Here is a 15,994-nt window from a genome sequence, read left to right as displayed (position 1 = left end):
CCCCTTACATCCCTTTCCCCTCTCCTGATTCATGCACTTGCGAGAAGCATCCGGGGGAACCAAAAACTGAAAACCACAAATTTGCCTGCCTCTGCGCCTAACTTTTCCGTGCGCAAGAGGTTAACTTATTCATATCGTTCGCGTGGAAGAAGAAACAACATGGCCTAGACAGCCTGTCCAATCCACCCTGCCGGCGTAGATTTCAGTGCGCCTGCGGGACTAAAACGGACAAACACGTAACTTGACTTGATTGCGCATTGTACAGCCTCTTCGGGGTTTCTTTGATGCATGCACTGTGTTGGGCAGTATTATTTGTTTTGCTCAAAATCACTTGCAACTTGGCGATACGCGCGTGAACATCCACAAAGGCAGTCTCTGGCTTCCGCGGAGCCGGCGCTGACCGAACGTAACTGAGATACGGGGGCTGAACCATGTTGCACTATTTAGTATTTGCGTATGGTGGCTGGTCCATCAGCAAAAGCTCGGCCATTATTACTGGAGCCCGATCTCCTGACGCAACCATAATCCCCGACACACGACTGCTTGGCGTGCCGGAACTCTCGCTGATGATAGTACCGTTCCACAAGATCTGCCGGCAACACTGAGCACCGACTTGTACACCACCGTGCCACTGATCACTAATGAAGAAACTAAGAGAAATAGGCAGGTGGATTCGATGACATTAAAGGGTAGTACGGCGCTGGAAGATTCCGCGGCAGCATCCTTCCCAAGACCGAGTCGAACCTTGGCAGGGAGGGCGGAGACAGAGGCTGGTCGTAGCGAAAGTAGTTCGGCGGATACGCTCCTCTTGGTGGCGGATGAAGTGCCGGTGCCACTGCAGGCATCGAGCTGTACGGGACAAAGCTGTACGACAAACTGCCTCGCTGTACTTTTGGGTAATAGTCGTCCACTCGGCTACCGCCGCGCGTGGCCCAGGCGGGCAAGTCGACCCGGTGGTCCACATGCGGGAGCGGGCGAACAAGGCCGCCGGGCTCTTGTGCGACGACGTCCTGCTGCCGCCGCCGCTGCGTTCCGCGGTCCCGAAGACTTCCGTCGTGGCCTAATCCGTGCTCCGGCTGGGGTGTGGCATTGCTGGCAGGGGTGGCCGCGGTCGTAACCCCTGGGCGGAGGCTAGCCGACTGCGTGGATGGGGTCGAAAGCCTGCTGAGTCCTGTCGACGAACCAATCGGGGAAGTGATGGCCGACGCTGAAGAGTCTGCCATTGATGTGAACCCAGCAATGTCCTCGTGGTCTTCCTCATCGCCCAAAGAACCATGCACGTTGGCAGATCCTACCGCGGGCATGCTGGGGGTCGCAGTGGCGGCGGCGGGGGATCCTGGGCTACTGCTCCAGGGAGCTATGAGGTGATCACTGGTCAGTATCTTGAGTTCCTGCGGCGAAAGGTGTGGTACACCTTCCGGCAGCTGCTCGATGATGTGTAGGTCCGCGAGAGTCGAGTATAGCCACTTGCAGAACCTGAGCGTATCCTCGTCAATATCGTGGCGGCCGATGTGGCCCGGAAGCCTGGCCAAGAAGCGCTCGTACCCATCGGCCCACTCGTCGGCTGGGTTGAGGCGGCAGAGACGCTCGAGCATGTAATCCCCAAAGATGTTGAGGAGCGTGCGATCGGAGCTGTTGAGTGTCAGGGCAGGGCCAGCGCCTTCCGGGGTCGACTGCTGCTGCAGCACCCGCTGAAGTCTCGCTTCGATGGCATCGGCGCCTCGCAGTTTGACGGCGACGTGAAGGTAGAACAAGTAGATCCTGGCCCATGCCTTGTGTCCCCCATCACCGTTGAACATAGTTTGATGATTCATTCTGGGACACTGTTAAAAGTCGTGCGGCTTGTTGATGTCAAGATCCTCTGGGCCCTAAAACGTTACTACAGTATGCTTGGCCAGTCTCCGGAGATCAGCGGGTCGGCGTGCACATCTCTGAGCGTAATGGCGTCCATGGTTTTATACAGGCGGGACATTTCAACGTTCAGTATGTAGTTTGGAATGCAAGCTGTGTATCGCAGAACTGCTGTGACGCGGTGCTGATCACTGATCATTACTGACAGCTCACAGTCATATATAAACATGGGGCCTTTAGACGACATTGCCGATGCGTTACAATCTCATGTTTGTTTATCAACGCACCCGTGGCTCCAACAATTTGGTTAGTCACAGCTTGAGCCAATCTGACTGACTTTCGAGTAGTAATGTTGATTCAGTATTGTTCGCCTCTTCTCTCAAGTTCTTTACTTTTTTTTTTTTTTTTTTTTCTTCAATTCATCTTCCCATCTAAACTACACTAGTACGACTCGTGAGCATCGGAACACCCACGCATGACACCGGTAAAATTGGGTTGTGTCTATGAATCAACAACCAACCTAATAGTCATACATTGCATGCAAACAGAAAAGCATGCTTTCTCAAGCTTGTCAGGTTCGGCCGAAACGAAGAAACCCCTACAAGATAACAAGATAGCAAGTCTGATGCTCACTTTTGAACAAGGATACAGACATACGCAGGCTACAAGAACAAAGATGCAGCTTCTAACGATGTTAGCAAAGCTGTGTCATATGTGCCGAGTCGGGAGGCTGCATGCATGGAGGAAAATTTTATTTACTGTACACAAGTTGTCGCTCTCACACAAGACAGTCAGTCTTGGCATTGTATAGCATGGTTGGGGCGGCAGCAAAAAAAGGTGAACCTGCATCGGAGATCATGCTCATGATATGATTATTCATGGCTACACCACTAGTCTAAAATGGAACAAATATCTACAAAGTCGACATAACGGAAAGATGAGAGTGCGAAAAAAAGATAAAAGAAAGGCCCTGTCTACGGTAGTTGACAGTCACTAGTTAGTCCAAAGAGGTCTAGCTTCTGGTCGTTGAAGTACCCACATTAATTAAGTTGGATGGATTACTTTAGAACCCAGATTAAAATAGAATTAACCGTCAGGGGCACCAGTCAGGTACGGTGACATGGATTTTGCACCACAAGTCAAGGTACAGCGGCTCGTGAAGACTTGCCCCGACAGGGAATAAATGGTGAATAATGTCCTTGCGATGATGTCCAATTAAAGGTAAGTAATCTTAACTGGCAAACACCCTTCGGGGTTCCTGGCTTCCGTGATGATCACACCGCAACCAGCTGTACCCCGTGCCTATTCTGTGCGGTTAGAAGGCTCCGGTAGAGGTGCAGTTTAGCTACAAGTCAAGAACTTTTACTGATCAGGTCAATCATACTAGCCGACTGCTATGGCCATGTAGATCGATATGTCAAAATGAATGGAGATCCGGCGAGACTCATAACAGGACAGATCTCACGAGCATCACTCAACGTTAATCTTGTTTTCTTCTTCTAATTATTATTCTTGTTTTATTTGTTTGCTTAATTTTTTATTAATTTTCCTTTCTTCATTTGTTTCTTGCATTGTTTTTTGACTTTTAGGCTTTTTTTCAACCCTCCCTTCTTTTAGCGTCTACCCCCGGCTGATCTCCCTTCCCATTCACCGGGGCGGTCTGGACTCTTAGCGTCTGGTCGGTCGCAGCGCTCGGAGCCTGTAGGGTTCACCTGTTCTTGGCACGTCTGCTGGCGTCTGGCACGCCAAGATGCACAATTCGTTTCAACCAGCCTGCCACGTCCGCGCCTTCAGTTAGAGTGAAACAAAATCGATGTTACAGTACACCCTCCACCCCGATGAAGGGGCACTCCTGAGACCATAACATCCATTTCAACGGCGCTCCCGTGCATTGATCAACGCTTGGTAGCAAGCACGGCAACTGCTTGTGACTGACTGACTGACTGACTGACTGCATGGTAAATACTCTAATATAGTACAGTACTAACTACTGTTTAATTAATACAACACCGATTCTTGCTGATGAAATTCCCCATACAGTAGAAGTCGAGAGGAGTAGGACCTTGGCACAACTAGGTTTCTGTTCTGCAGACTTGGTCGGATTGTTCAGACCGACAACTCAATCTATCAAATCCCTGAACAAAACAATCGACACGCCTTGGCACCAACCATCAGCCAAGACGATAAAAATCCCTTCTTGGCCATGGCATGTTCGAGAGCAAGTTCAGGATAAGATGATAGATTACATGGCCTGCAGCCTTTTCTGCTTACAGATTTGTCGGGACTCGAAAATGTTTATTTTAGTACCAAGTAGCTGCATGTTCAGCCCGACGCGGGCAACTTTGCTGTGCCTTGAAAGGTCATGTCGACTTCTTATCGTCGGACTTTGCAAAATATGTATGCAACCGTAGGCAGTACCCTCGCCGTTGTGGCAAGCTCAGTGCTTTTTTTTTTTTTTTTCCTTATTCCTCCCACCGGCGCCCCGTTCTGGTGTGTGGGCACCAACTAACTCTATGTACCACGTGGGGCAAACGGAGACCCAGCTTGAATCTTCCTTCCCCTGATCTGGGCAAGCTCGCCAAGCCAGCCCCGTCGGCGGTGGTAGAGCTAATCCTGGTCCTGAGCCTGGGGTTGATCAATCCAAGGGTGGCCCAGGCTTGGGGCTCCTAAATTACTGCTCGCCGAGGAAGTATCCATTGGGAGGGAGTTCTTGGTCTCATATATAACAAAGCTAACTTGCCTAGTTTTGTTTTTAGTCGTGATGTCTTTTTGACTGGTTCAATACTCGCAGCTTTTTTTTTTGTTTTTCCCCCTTTACCGAATGACTTAGTTTGCATTTCGGTTGTTTTTCTTTTATTTCATTTCTAGTTCTCTTCTTGCTATTGCCTGTATACTACATACGTTGATCATACAATCCAGAATTCATTTATAGAATATACACTCTTTTATTCTTTCTTTTTCACACCCAGGAGTCGTCGCAATGAAGGCAGTGCAGGTCCTGTCCTTCTACGTCGTCACCGCCCTCGCGGCTCGCGATCCGATTCAAAGCCACCTCACACTCGGCATATGTCGATCGCCGCTACTGCCACTCTCATTTTCGGAGCTGTCGGACCCGATATGCTCTACTGCAGACGTGATCGCCCAAAAGCAGGCCACTACCGGAAGGCACGTTACTGACGAATCATCGCCGTGGACGTCAATCAGCAACTGTGCACGCAACGGAACGGGGCCGATAGAGTTCTGCGTCTTCTACGCCGGTGGCTTCGCCAACAACAGAGGAGTGTCAATCATTACCAGCCCCGAAAGGGCCAAGAGCATCGCCAAGTTGCCTGCATTCACCAACCCGGAGCTCACGGCACACACCAACAAGGACCTCGACCACAACTACGACCCGGTGTACAAGTCAGTCATGATCCCTGGAAAGGGGGTTGGTCTAGTTGCTGCCAAGACGCTGTACCGTGGAGACCGTATAATGAGCAGCACGCCAGCCATCGTAATCGACTACGGCTTCTTCGACACGATGCCAAAGAAGGTGATCAAGGAGATACAGACAGCTGCCGTCGACGTTCTCCCGGATAAGCACCGTCAGCTGCTGCTCAACCTATCGACTCACGATGGTATCCATGAGAACTACCAACAAAAGGTCGACAAGATCTTGTCTACCAACGCCTTCGACATCGACGCCGACCCCGAAGGCGATAACGACGATCAATTCTACGTCGTCTTCCCCGAGATCTCTCGCTGCAACCATGACTGCCGCCCGAACGCTGACTATTACTACGACCCCGAAACCCTGACCCAGCACGTCCACGCTGTTCGCCAGATCAACATCGGAGAGGAGATTTCGTTGTCGTACCTTGAGTAAGTTTTTCTACACTCCTCCGGGAGGATACTGATGTTGCCGTGCGCGCCCCAGTTTGAATCACCTAAACTGACCGTTTACTTTTCCTCATCGTACAGCCCCCTGCAGAGCCAAGCCGCCCGCCTGGAGAGACTGTCTCGTACTTGGGGATTTCCTTGCGGCTGCTCCATGTGCACGCAAAAGGACCTGATCGCTGAGGAATCCGACTCCCGCCTCGAGCAGATCGCCGAGCTGCGCAAGGAGTTCCACGACTACACCCCGTCGTCGCGCGCCACGCCGCAGATGGCCGAGCTCATGGTCAGCCTGTACCAGCAGGAGCGCCTGGACCTGATGATCTACGAGGCCTTCACCTACGCCGCCATCGAGTACAACGGTGTTGGCGAGCCGTGGATGGCCACAAAGTACGCCCGCCTCGCCGTCGAGTACGGCCTGGCCAGCGTCGGCCCCAAGGACAACGACGTCATCGAGATGGACAACCTCGTCGCCGATCCGTTCAAGCACTGGAGCTGGATGTTGAGGACAAGTAAGCGCATGAGCTGGGGCAAGAAGAGGGACGATTGAGCTGGCCCCCGATGTCCTAGGTTTCGGGCCTTGACTCGCCTCATGTCGACAATTGGCCTTTGCCGGACAGGGGATGACGGACTCCGTCTTGCACGAAATTGTTTGTTCGAAGCTCACAGGGAAAAAAAAATGTGGTTATGTTTTTTTTGGGGTGCGGGGTGGCGTCTTGGGTGAGGCAATTTGAATTCTGGATATAATTTTTGTATGATTTCTCTCTTGTATTCTTACCCGTAGACCGGGCCCGGTCTCATGACTTGGCGTTTAGGTGATAACCTTGATTATATTATCCTTTTCATCATCACACAAACCTGACCTTGACTCAATTTTCGACTTTGTGCCACATTGCTTGTTTGATCATACAATGCTGACAGGGAGGGGGGACTATGGCCGTTTGTCTTTGTTGGTGATATCCGCGCAATGTATGAGATACGTCTAGAACCGTCCGGGTAATGCGCTAGGAGTTGCGTGGTCCAACCTTGGTTGGGGACGGGATGGGCCAGGCCAGATTCAAGGGCGCTGCGTGCGTGGTTAGATTTGGTGGCGTTGGATGTGCAAGCTGCGGGGTAAAAATGAGATGCAGCTGGAAGTTGGGGTGACAGCTGCTAGCGAGGGGAGGTGCGTCGCGAAAAGGTGCGCGGCGCAACGGCTTTATTGGACTCGATGCATCCGCTACGAGCCGCCAAGCAATAAACCTCTTCTTCGCAGACAGGTTTGGAATCCTTGATACGGAATCCTGCCAAGTTTACGTACCTATTGAGAAGTGGAAAAACCTGAAAAATCTTCCCTCTCTCTCTAATCTAAAAAAAAAAAAAAAAGAAAGAAAAAAGAAAAAAACACACCACGTCTTTTCAACCCTTTCCACACGCCCGATTCCCCAAACCGCTACAGACGGGACCAACAGCGCACGGGCGACCGAAGAAACAACCCAGCGCCCATCATGGACGACGTCACAGCCACGGACAAGTCCAAGGCCGTACAAGCCCTGCTCGAGTCCCGACCTCCCGCGACCGACAATTTCACATATCTGACCATTATCGAGAAGTTTTTGTCACCCGAAATCCTACCGACTCTAAACGAAATCCTTCAAGATGCGTCCCTGACGCAGGAAATCGGCTGGGACCTTGTCCAGAACCTGCTCCTCTACCCCGGAGGCGACAAATGCCTCGAGACCATCGCGCGCCTTGGCAACCCTCGCGAAGTCATCATCAAGTTGCTCGAGGTCCTAGAGGGCCACCCCGAGGACGATGATGACACCTCCCAGCTCTCCGGCGATGATGCCAGCGACGCGGACCCCGAGACCATCAGGCGGTTCATCGTCCTCTTGGGCATGCTCGCCATCTTGCATAGGCGGATCAAGACAAAGTACCCTTCACGCTTCCTCGCCACCACCCTTGCAACTGTCCAACGCGCCTATCGGCCGAATCAGCTCATGACTGCGTCGGCCATCAACCTAGTCCAGTCCCTGTCGGGCCACCGCCGGCCGCCCCTGCCGTCGCGCAAGTCGAGCGTCAACGTTGCCAACCCGGACAAGGATGGAGACGTTTCCAAGAATGCCCCGGACCCAGAGGCTGAGCAGCATGAGGACCCGGCCGAGACTGAGATACAAGAAAGGCTCCTGCTATCGTTCGTGTTGGGGATCCTTGAATCCTACGTCAACGCGACGTCCCCCGCTTGGGCGCAGCGGTTGATTGAGGCATACAACCCGGGAAAGACGGTGCCTGGGAAGAAGACTGCGCTGCAAGCTTACAAGGATGATTCTGATTTGCTCGCAAGAGACGCCATTATCGGCCGGCTCGCTGTGTGTATTCTGCCTACAAACACTGATCCGGATGTGCTTGCGAACAAGAGCTGACGAATTCTGATGTTATTTCTTTTCTAGGCACTATCCCAAGACCTCGGCATATCCGCCTCTGCGACCCAGATTATTGCATCAGTATGCGAAGACGGACCGATCCGCAGGAGCACAATACCAGACGCCGATAGGCTCAGGGGACCTCAAGATGTTCACCTGCCGACGGGCGGCGCCATTTGCTTGATGGGATACTGGGTGTTCTCCTCTACCGTATTCCAGGCGAACATGCCCAAGCCCAAGATCTACATCTTCCCAGAGCATCTGAGCCTCATGCAAAAATACCTAGAAGATGACGCAAACGGCGAAATACAAAGGATGCCCGGCACAATCGAGGCTATCTTGGCCATTGGTTTGTGGTTGGAGCATGGCAAATTTATTGTCTCTCCTACAATGTCGACAGAGACGCTCCGTGCGGCCTTCATGCCTTACCATCACCTTCTCACGCTGTGTGCAGTATACCACTCATCGTTGGGAGTGCGCAATGCAGCTTCGACGTTGGCCGGCCTGATACTACATGCATGCCCTGAAGAGGATGGGCGGTTGCACATCCTAGAGGATCTCCTTGAGAATTGCATGTTCTCGAACCTGAAAGCTTGCGCCGTCACCTGGCTCAAGGAGGAGCTCGAAACGGCACAGAAACCCCCAGCAGTCCATATAACTCCCGCCTCTGGGTTGGGAATTGATGGTGTAGCAGAGAGTAGCAGCCAGGACAAGAGCAGCAAGGCCAGCAGTAGTATCTTTGGCACCCCAGAGGCCATCGAGCAGCTACAATACCTCGTTTTCCCCGATATGCAGTTCGTGCGGGAGATGGACAAGGACGCCTTTGCCGAATACTGGTCGCAAAACTCGCCCTTTTTGATGCAAGCCGCCAACTTTGCCTACCTTTTGTTCCGGTCCGAGAGATACAGGAAACAGATCCCCGAAGGCATGCGCGGAGCCATGGAGGAGAGGTTTATCAGGCCATTGATCACCGCCACCTCGAAGCCGACCGGGGGCGAAAGTGATGGGAAGTCTGAGATCGACGATCATCAGGACCCAAGTTTTGCCATGGAGTTGGATGTTCTCAATGGGCGGCTCAAGGACCTGACTGTTGGTTCATGAGAGGCGGGCACTTTGCAGATTTGAGCTTCTCCATCTCCTGCCCTGCGTGCAAAGCTGCTTTTCTGGCAAAAATGTATGGAAAGCATGGATACTTTTTTTTTTTCACATCGCATCTACTGTTTCTTGCCGGCAGGCCTTCACGTACATTCCTTCATATGCGAAGCATTGACGATGAATATTGACAGCCATACGTACCACACAATGTATTCCAGATTTGTTTTTTTCTCTACCCGCACTAATAAGATACGACCTGGCGACTACCTGCATTGTGCTAGAAGGCAGCGTCATCACTGTTAGCCCGAATGTGAGGAGTGAGTACATTCTTAGTTTGGGGTCGGCGTAACCTTCCACCTTGTCGATGTTTACCTGGTCATTCAAAGATGTCGTCACTGCTGAAAGAGCTTCTATCAAAACCATGGACGTACTACTGTTGCGGCAGTACCAACTCTGTCATATCCGCGAGTAAAGAAATAGAGTGTGACTGCCTCAGCCAACAGCAGCAGCAGCAGCGAATAATAATAGAAGTCTGGTTGGTGTATATGAGGGCATCCTCTCGCCCTTTCACCGGCTATTGGGAATTCTACTTCTTCATCAGCTTCTATTTCTTCCATCAGCATTGAAACATTCACCAACATTGGCAGATCTTTAGAGGCTTTGGTCGATTTTGGTAGCTCTCTCCATTAACCGGTATTCTGCATCATCTTCCTTTTACCTTTCTCTTCTCGATTGTATACTGCTACACACCAGGCCCTCTAGTCTTCGAGTCCTCAAAGTTCTTATCAAGAGGCATAGGAGAAAATGCAACTACAACATTTCCTCTTGGCCTTTGCTTTGGCTGCCGGCGTGACTGCCCAGCTCGAGGACCTCGAGACGACAAAGGATTTCCACCTCTACATCACGGAGAGCTCCAACTCAACGCTGGTCGGCTGGTCCATTTTTGCCTGTCACGTCGGACCCATGTCCAGGGTCTTGTGCGTCACGGATGACGGCATCTTCGAACGCGCCAGCGCGTTTACCCACCAGTACAAGGCCATGGATGAGGACGAAGGAGAGGAGGGGGAGGACAAGCACGCCATCGGCCCGCTGTTGTCCAAGGCGTACTATACGGAAAAGGCCGAGCTCAAGTTTCTCGAGTCGATGATGGTGATGGGCACTCAGCTGTGGTCGGACCTTGCCATACCCTCGCTGCAGATCAACGACGAAGATTACAGCCCCGTCGGCTTCGACGATGACGACAACATGTACCTGGCGGCCTATGGCGACGGCAGCCACGAGGCGCCGGCCGACAAGGTCAGCCCGTGGGACCCGTCGCATGCAATGTACAACTGGTGAGTGTTTTGGAGGTTTTTTTTTTTTTTTTTTTTTTTTTTTTTTTTTCTTCTGGTGTCTGTTGGTCGATGTGTTTTACGGAAGGCTGACTTTGTACTGTTTGATGCAAAGGTATGCCTGCCGTGAGACGCATGTCAACAGCTACACTTATCATGCCATCAACTGGGCTCTGGTGCCGCCGCCAAATGAGCCAGGCTGCGACTCTGTCACAATCCATCGGGTTTACGAGTGAGGTCGTTGCTGGAAGGTTATCCTTTCCGGGGAAGAGTAAGGTATCTGTGGATGTTAGGCTCCCATTGAGAGTGGTTCTCGGGTTTTGGTGGATCCTCCTCGGTGAACCAGGGGTTTTTGTGCATTTATGTGATTTTTTTTTTCTTTTCCCTTTTTCTTGGTTACTTTGTAGAATTGTAGGTGGCGATCGGGTTGTCCAGGGTGTCGGGCCGGCTCCTTTTGTTTGGGTTTGTTACTTTTTCTTCAATCCCCCATGAGGCAAGTAAAGATGGAGCTTTTTGCTTTCTCAATGAAGCCCTTAAGGGGAACTGCTAATTAAAAAAAACCACCTAAAGAGTTTTATTCTTTTTTTTTTCCCTTTTCTTCTCAAAAAATGATTTTCCCTTGGCTTCACCGCCGCAGGCGCATTTGGCTCACTTTTGATGCGCCTGATGCAGTGCCACGTCGGTCGGGGCTGAGTTGGCGGTTTGAGCCAAACACTGGGTGATGGAGCTCTCATTAATGATATGCCTCACCTAGAGAAGCAGAGGTTGTGGGGTGCTTTGCTAGCTACCGTCCACTTACGATGTAAAGTAACATGGGGCCAATGGGGAAAGCTTGGCGTTCAAATGGATTTCCCTAGCGACCGGGACAGTGCAACAACTGGTGGGACTCTCCCGGTTTCCCCACCAACGGTGAGCTCAGCAAGAACTTGAGTGCGTCAGTCGTCTCTCCCTCTAGGGTGATTCCGCCCTGGTGCTACTTTGTTGCTGCAAGGAAGGATCTCCCAAGAATTTGATTTCTTTTTTGCCTGGTGTACTGAACAATCCATTGTCAATTTTTTGTTCAAGACGCCATCTTCATTACCCGCCCCCGCGAGGCCCAGTCGAAGCTTTCCGTCGACTTGCCGTGTTTACAAGGAAAAAAAAAAAAAAGAACAATTACGAAAGAGGACGAAAGTTGCCTTGCCAGGCGGTGTAAACACCGTCAACTGTCAAGCTCTCTCTCTCTCTCTCGAAAAAAAAAAAAAAAAAAAAAAAATCCCCCAAGCCCGAGGGCCCGCGTCATCGCCCATCGCGGCACGCAGTATGCCGGTGGAATTCCAAAATACGTAGCAACCTTACAGAAAAAAACTCAGGCAGTAAGAGAAACTGCCATCAACACATCCCGACATTTGTCGGACAAGAGACGACATCGTACCGGCGATTGGAGTCTCCCTTAACTTCTCGCCCCCAGCGGGGCCTCCCGCGGTTCCAAGACAACAAACTCCCTCCTTACGAACCCAGCTCGAACGGGTTTAATTTCTACGAATCCGCGAGGGCATTCAGGAGAGGAGTTTACGAACTTTCCTGAGAGCCGAGACCTTTCTCGCCAGCCATGGCACCGGCGGACTTTTCCCCGCCGGGGACGGCGTCGTATACGTCTGACACCCTCAACGTCGGAGATGGGACTTGGGATTTCACCAAGAATACCTTTTTGCTGCCGAACTTGCAGGGGCTCAACTTTGACACTATGCAATATAATGGTGAGTGCGAGATGGTATCTAGCTTAGCCATAACATGATTGATTGTATGTATGCTTCAGGCAACCTGGTCACCAGTTCTGACTCTTGTTTCTTCTCTGCGATCCAGGCATGGGCAACCGCTTCTCGACAGTCCAGCAGTACCATACTCTCATTCTGGCCCACGGCATCCTCGCGACCATGGCTTTTCTTTTTCTCGTGCCGGCCGCTGTCATGACGGCACGCTTCTATACAGGGCGCGCCGGCTTCGCTGTTAAATATCACGCATATTTGAACGTACTGGCGCTGGGCCTGGTCATTGTTGTTTTTATACTGGGTTGGTTCGCAGTTGGTCCTACCCGGAGCTTGACGAATCCGCACCACGGGATCGGGGTGGCCATCCTCGTTCTGTTCATCCTTCAGGCATTCGGCGGTCGCCTTGTCAGTGGCATCAGAGGCCGCTCGCTGCGCGTGACGGTTCACCAGTGGTCGGGCAGAGCCCTCGCTCTTCTAGGTATCGTCCAGATACCCCTGGGCCTGACCCTCTACGGATCGCCAAAGTACTGTTTCATCTTGTACGCACTCTGGATGGCGGTTTTGCTCCTCACGTATTTCATCCTTAGCTACAAGGCGTCTGGCCGCCGCGAGGAGTATTACCTCAGCGGAGCCCGATCAGATGCTGGCAGGAGTCGTGTGACCGAGATCACCGAGACGGATCGCACGGAGCGTACGGATCGTACCGACCGGAGGTCAAGCGGGGGTGCAATGAAATGGCTGGGCCCGCTGGCTGCCGGCGCGGGCGCATTCGCCCTATTCAACAAGAGCAAGAAAGCCACCTCGCGCAGCCGATCTCGATCTCGTTCTCAATCCCGATCCCGCATGCGGAGCCGCAGCCGAGCCCCGGAGGTGTTATCATCTAGGCGAGGAGGATCTCCCAGCACCGGCTATTTCGACGACGAGAAGTACAGCGAGAGGGTTGATAGGAGGAAGGAGGAAAAAGGCGGAGGCTTCATGACAAAAGTCCTGGGCGTCGGCGCAGCTCTTGGTGCTGGAGGTTTACTCGCCAAGATGATGAAGAAAAAAGATAACCGCCGAGACGAGACCGAGTATTCTGCAGTCTCAAGCGAGACTCCGACCCGCTACGGACGAGGATCACGCAGGGGCGACACGGTAATCAGCGAATACACTGACTATACTGACGCCACATCAGTAAGGAGGGACGACGATCGCAGACGCCCGAGGTCGCCACTGCTGCCTGGACCTGGAGGTCCCACCATGGCGGCCGGGGCTCTGAGTGCGGCTGCCTCACGACCTGGTACCGCTGGTGGACGACCAATCACGCCGCCACAGTCGCATAGGAGGAACGCAAGACCAGACGACAGCCTGATCTACTCGGATTATTCGTCGTATCGCAGCGACAGTCCCTCAAGACGACTTCCACCGCCCAAGGAAAGCAGCGGAGGAGGAGTCGGGAAGGGCATCCTGGCAGGCCTTGGCCTTGGCTGGTTTGCGAAAAAGATGAAGGATCGGAGAGACAGGAAGGAAGAGGACCGCATGAGAATGGAAGACGAGGAGAGGCGAGCAGGTCAGCGACCTGCCAGGTATACTGGTGATGGGTTCGACTCGCCCACGCGGAGACACTCTCGGCCACAGATCAGGACTGCTGGAAGACCGGCACCGTCACAGCTTTCCGAGATGACAATGACTGAGTCTTCGATTGAGCCTCGCCCACCTACGGGCTACGGAGCTGGAACATCTGTCGCGCCGACACCAATACCAGTCCCAATGCCAGCGCCCGGTGGGGGTCCACCACCACCAGCATCCGGCCCATCCAGATCGCGTTCGCGGTCGAGGCACGACGCAGAATATGTTTCGATGCCGCCGATGCCCCGCGATCCGTACGACGATTCACCAAGCGACCGCTCGCCCGGCCTCGAGCGCACGGCTTCGTCTAGGAGGCGTAGGGAAGGAGAGGCGGCTGCGCAAGCGGCACAAGCTAGCGCGAGTCGCCTAGCTTCGAGCGAAGATCGTCGATGGGGACGAGACTCGAGCGTTGCCGGGCAGCCTCGGGTCAGCGTCAAGGTCAAGGGTGACGATCGAGGCAATGTGACGTTGCGTCAGCTGACGCGCGAAGAAGCCTCGGCGGAGCGCAGGGAGCAGCGGAGGCGACAGCGCGAGGATGACCTGAGCAGCTTGTCTGGAAACGACACACCGACCGGCGGCAGTGGCAGTAAGACTCGATACCGACGCGACTCGGACATTCGAAAAGCCGAGGCGGCGGCGGAGCAACGAGTGCGCGACGACCCTCTGGCCATGCCCCCGGCCCCACCGTTCGCCGGAGGCAGGAGACCGGCGGGCAAGGACTCGGCATACTTTTCGGGACAACCGGGGCCAGCTTCTGGTGGCGTAGGGAACTTGCCGGCGGCAGGACATACGGTGTCTACGCTCGAGAGTGCCGAAAGCCACGGAACATGGAGCCAAATGTCGGGTGGGCCCGGAGGGCCACCAGGCGACCCTTCAGCGTCTGCTGCCGAGAGGAGAAGGAGGCGCAGGCTTGAGAGGAGAGATCAGCGTCCAGGACAGGGAAGTCAGGTGGAATTCAACTGAGAGGAGAGAGAGTGTGTGCGTGTCGACGATGACCTATTCGGGGTTATCCACATTTCTCGGGACATGAAAAGATCTTGCTGGCTTCTTTTGCGCTTTTCACTATATATAATGATTGGCATGGCATGGCCCAGGAGTTTCTTGCTTTTTTTTTCAACTGGTAGGTGCTAGGTTGGAAAGGTGAAAGACAGTCACGAATTTTGGAGGAAATGTATATTTGCACCATGGAATATGACGACTTTGATAAATGGAAAAACATCGAGATTCAAGATTGTAATAAAATTTCAACACAGCTTCAGGGAAGATGAGTGAGCCCTTGGTCCTAGGTCTGATGTTGAAATCCCCTTGATGAGTACATGTACTGAGTAGGTAGTGCGGGGCCTCAGGGGCTATGGAATTGTTTTAAGGTTCGTCCCATGATTAGCTAGCTGCGCCGTCTCAAGTTCAAGTACTGGAATATGCGAGTGCTCCACTCCCTCCAACCCCACACTTGCGATGCTCTTAATCGAAACGCGCTGATAAGACATTTCGAACGCGTCTCAACTTCCTACTACCCTGTTGAGACCCCTCGACATCATCATGGCCAACGAGAGGCACTGGGTAGGTGGGAAGAGCTAGAACAAGACGCCATTCAACCCCACCCCCGATTCTCGCACCCACAATGGCGCCGTCGTCACCGAGAACCTCGGCCTCCACAGCCCCAGAGCTGCAACAGACACAAGCACAACCGCAACAACAGCAGCAAGCTCCCCCGACAACGACAGAAGCACCAGCGACGACCACACAACGTATCCAAGACGTACCACAGACTCAACAAACACCGGCTACGACGACGACGGCGACGACGACGACGACAACAGCAGCAACAGCAGCACCCGGCACCGCAGCCCCGGCGTCGCCACCGCTCCCCGCACGCCACACGGCCGTCGCGCCCGGACCGAGGGCGACGGCGCTGCAGCAGGCGTTTGACGAGGCGCTGAACCGCACGCTGGCCAAGCTCGAGTGGGACAAGTTCGCCGCCTGCTACCCGACCGTCTCGGCGCGGGCGCCGAACTCGCTGCGGTCGGTGCAGCAGCGCGTTGTCGGGCTGCTGTCGGAGAAATGCAGGGTATGATGTTTCTTT

The 15,994-nt window shown here is 53.2% G+C and overlaps 5 protein-coding genes across 5 annotated transcripts in view; 4 read left to right on the top strand and 1 right to left on the bottom strand.

Annotated features, from left to right (window-relative positions):
- Positions 1–650: 650 nt before the first annotated feature.
- PpBr36_00342 (uncharacterized protein) lies at positions 651–1,814 on the bottom strand (the record flags this gene model as incomplete). The annotated part of the gene is made up of 1 exon (XM_029887535.1): positions 651–1,814. The coding sequence occupies one exon, from the start codon at positions 1,812–1,814 to the stop codon at positions 651–653; it is 1,164 nt and encodes a 387-aa protein (XP_029751841.1).
- A 3,017-nt stretch (positions 1,815–4,831) lies between these two features.
- PpBr36_00341 (uncharacterized protein) lies at positions 4,832–6,274 on the top strand (the record flags this gene model as incomplete). Its single annotated transcript, XM_029887534.1, has 2 exons — positions 4,832–5,712; positions 5,812–6,274. 2 exons carry the CDS (start codon positions 4,832–4,834, stop codon positions 6,272–6,274), a joined length of 1,344 nt encoding a protein of 447 aa, XP_029751838.1.
- Positions 6,275–6,765: 491 nt separating this feature from the next.
- Positions 6,766–10,788, top strand: PpBr36_00340 (uncharacterized protein; the record flags this gene model as incomplete). Its single annotated transcript, XM_029887533.1, has 5 exons — positions 6,766–6,904; positions 7,163–8,072; positions 8,154–9,215; positions 10,020–10,555; positions 10,668–10,788. The coding sequence occupies exons 1-5, from the start codon at positions 6,822–6,824 to the stop codon at positions 10,786–10,788; spliced, it is 2,712 nt and encodes a 903-aa protein (XP_029751839.1). The 5' UTR covers positions 6,766–6,821.
- A 1,355-nt stretch (positions 10,789–12,143) lies between these two features.
- Positions 12,144–14,874, top strand: PpBr36_00339 (uncharacterized protein; the record flags this gene model as incomplete). Its single annotated transcript, XM_029887532.1, has 2 exons — positions 12,144–12,291; positions 12,398–14,874. 2 exons carry the CDS (start codon positions 12,144–12,146, stop codon positions 14,872–14,874), a joined length of 2,625 nt encoding a protein of 874 aa, XP_029752656.1.
- A 658-nt stretch (positions 14,875–15,532) lies between these two features.
- The window catches only part of PpBr36_00338 (uncharacterized protein), a gene marked incomplete at both ends in the record, with an annotated part of 1,051 nt that continues 589 nt past the window's right edge, over positions 15,533–15,994 (top strand). Inside the window, one exon of the mRNA XM_029887531.1 lies at positions 15,533–15,963. Coding sequence (XP_029752655.1) covers positions 15,533–15,963 — 431 coding nt within the window. The remainder of the gene's footprint in view (positions 15,964–15,994) is intronic.

Source organism: Pyricularia pennisetigena, chromosome 2 (genome assembly GCF_004337985.1).
Source record: "Pyricularia pennisetigena strain Br36 chromosome 2, whole genome shotgun sequence".
NCBI lineage: Eukaryota > Fungi > Ascomycota > Sordariomycetes > Magnaporthales > Pyriculariaceae > Pyricularia > Pyricularia pennisetigena.
Note: the sequence above shows the minus strand (reverse complement) of the source record. Positions and strands in the feature narration are given on the sequence as shown.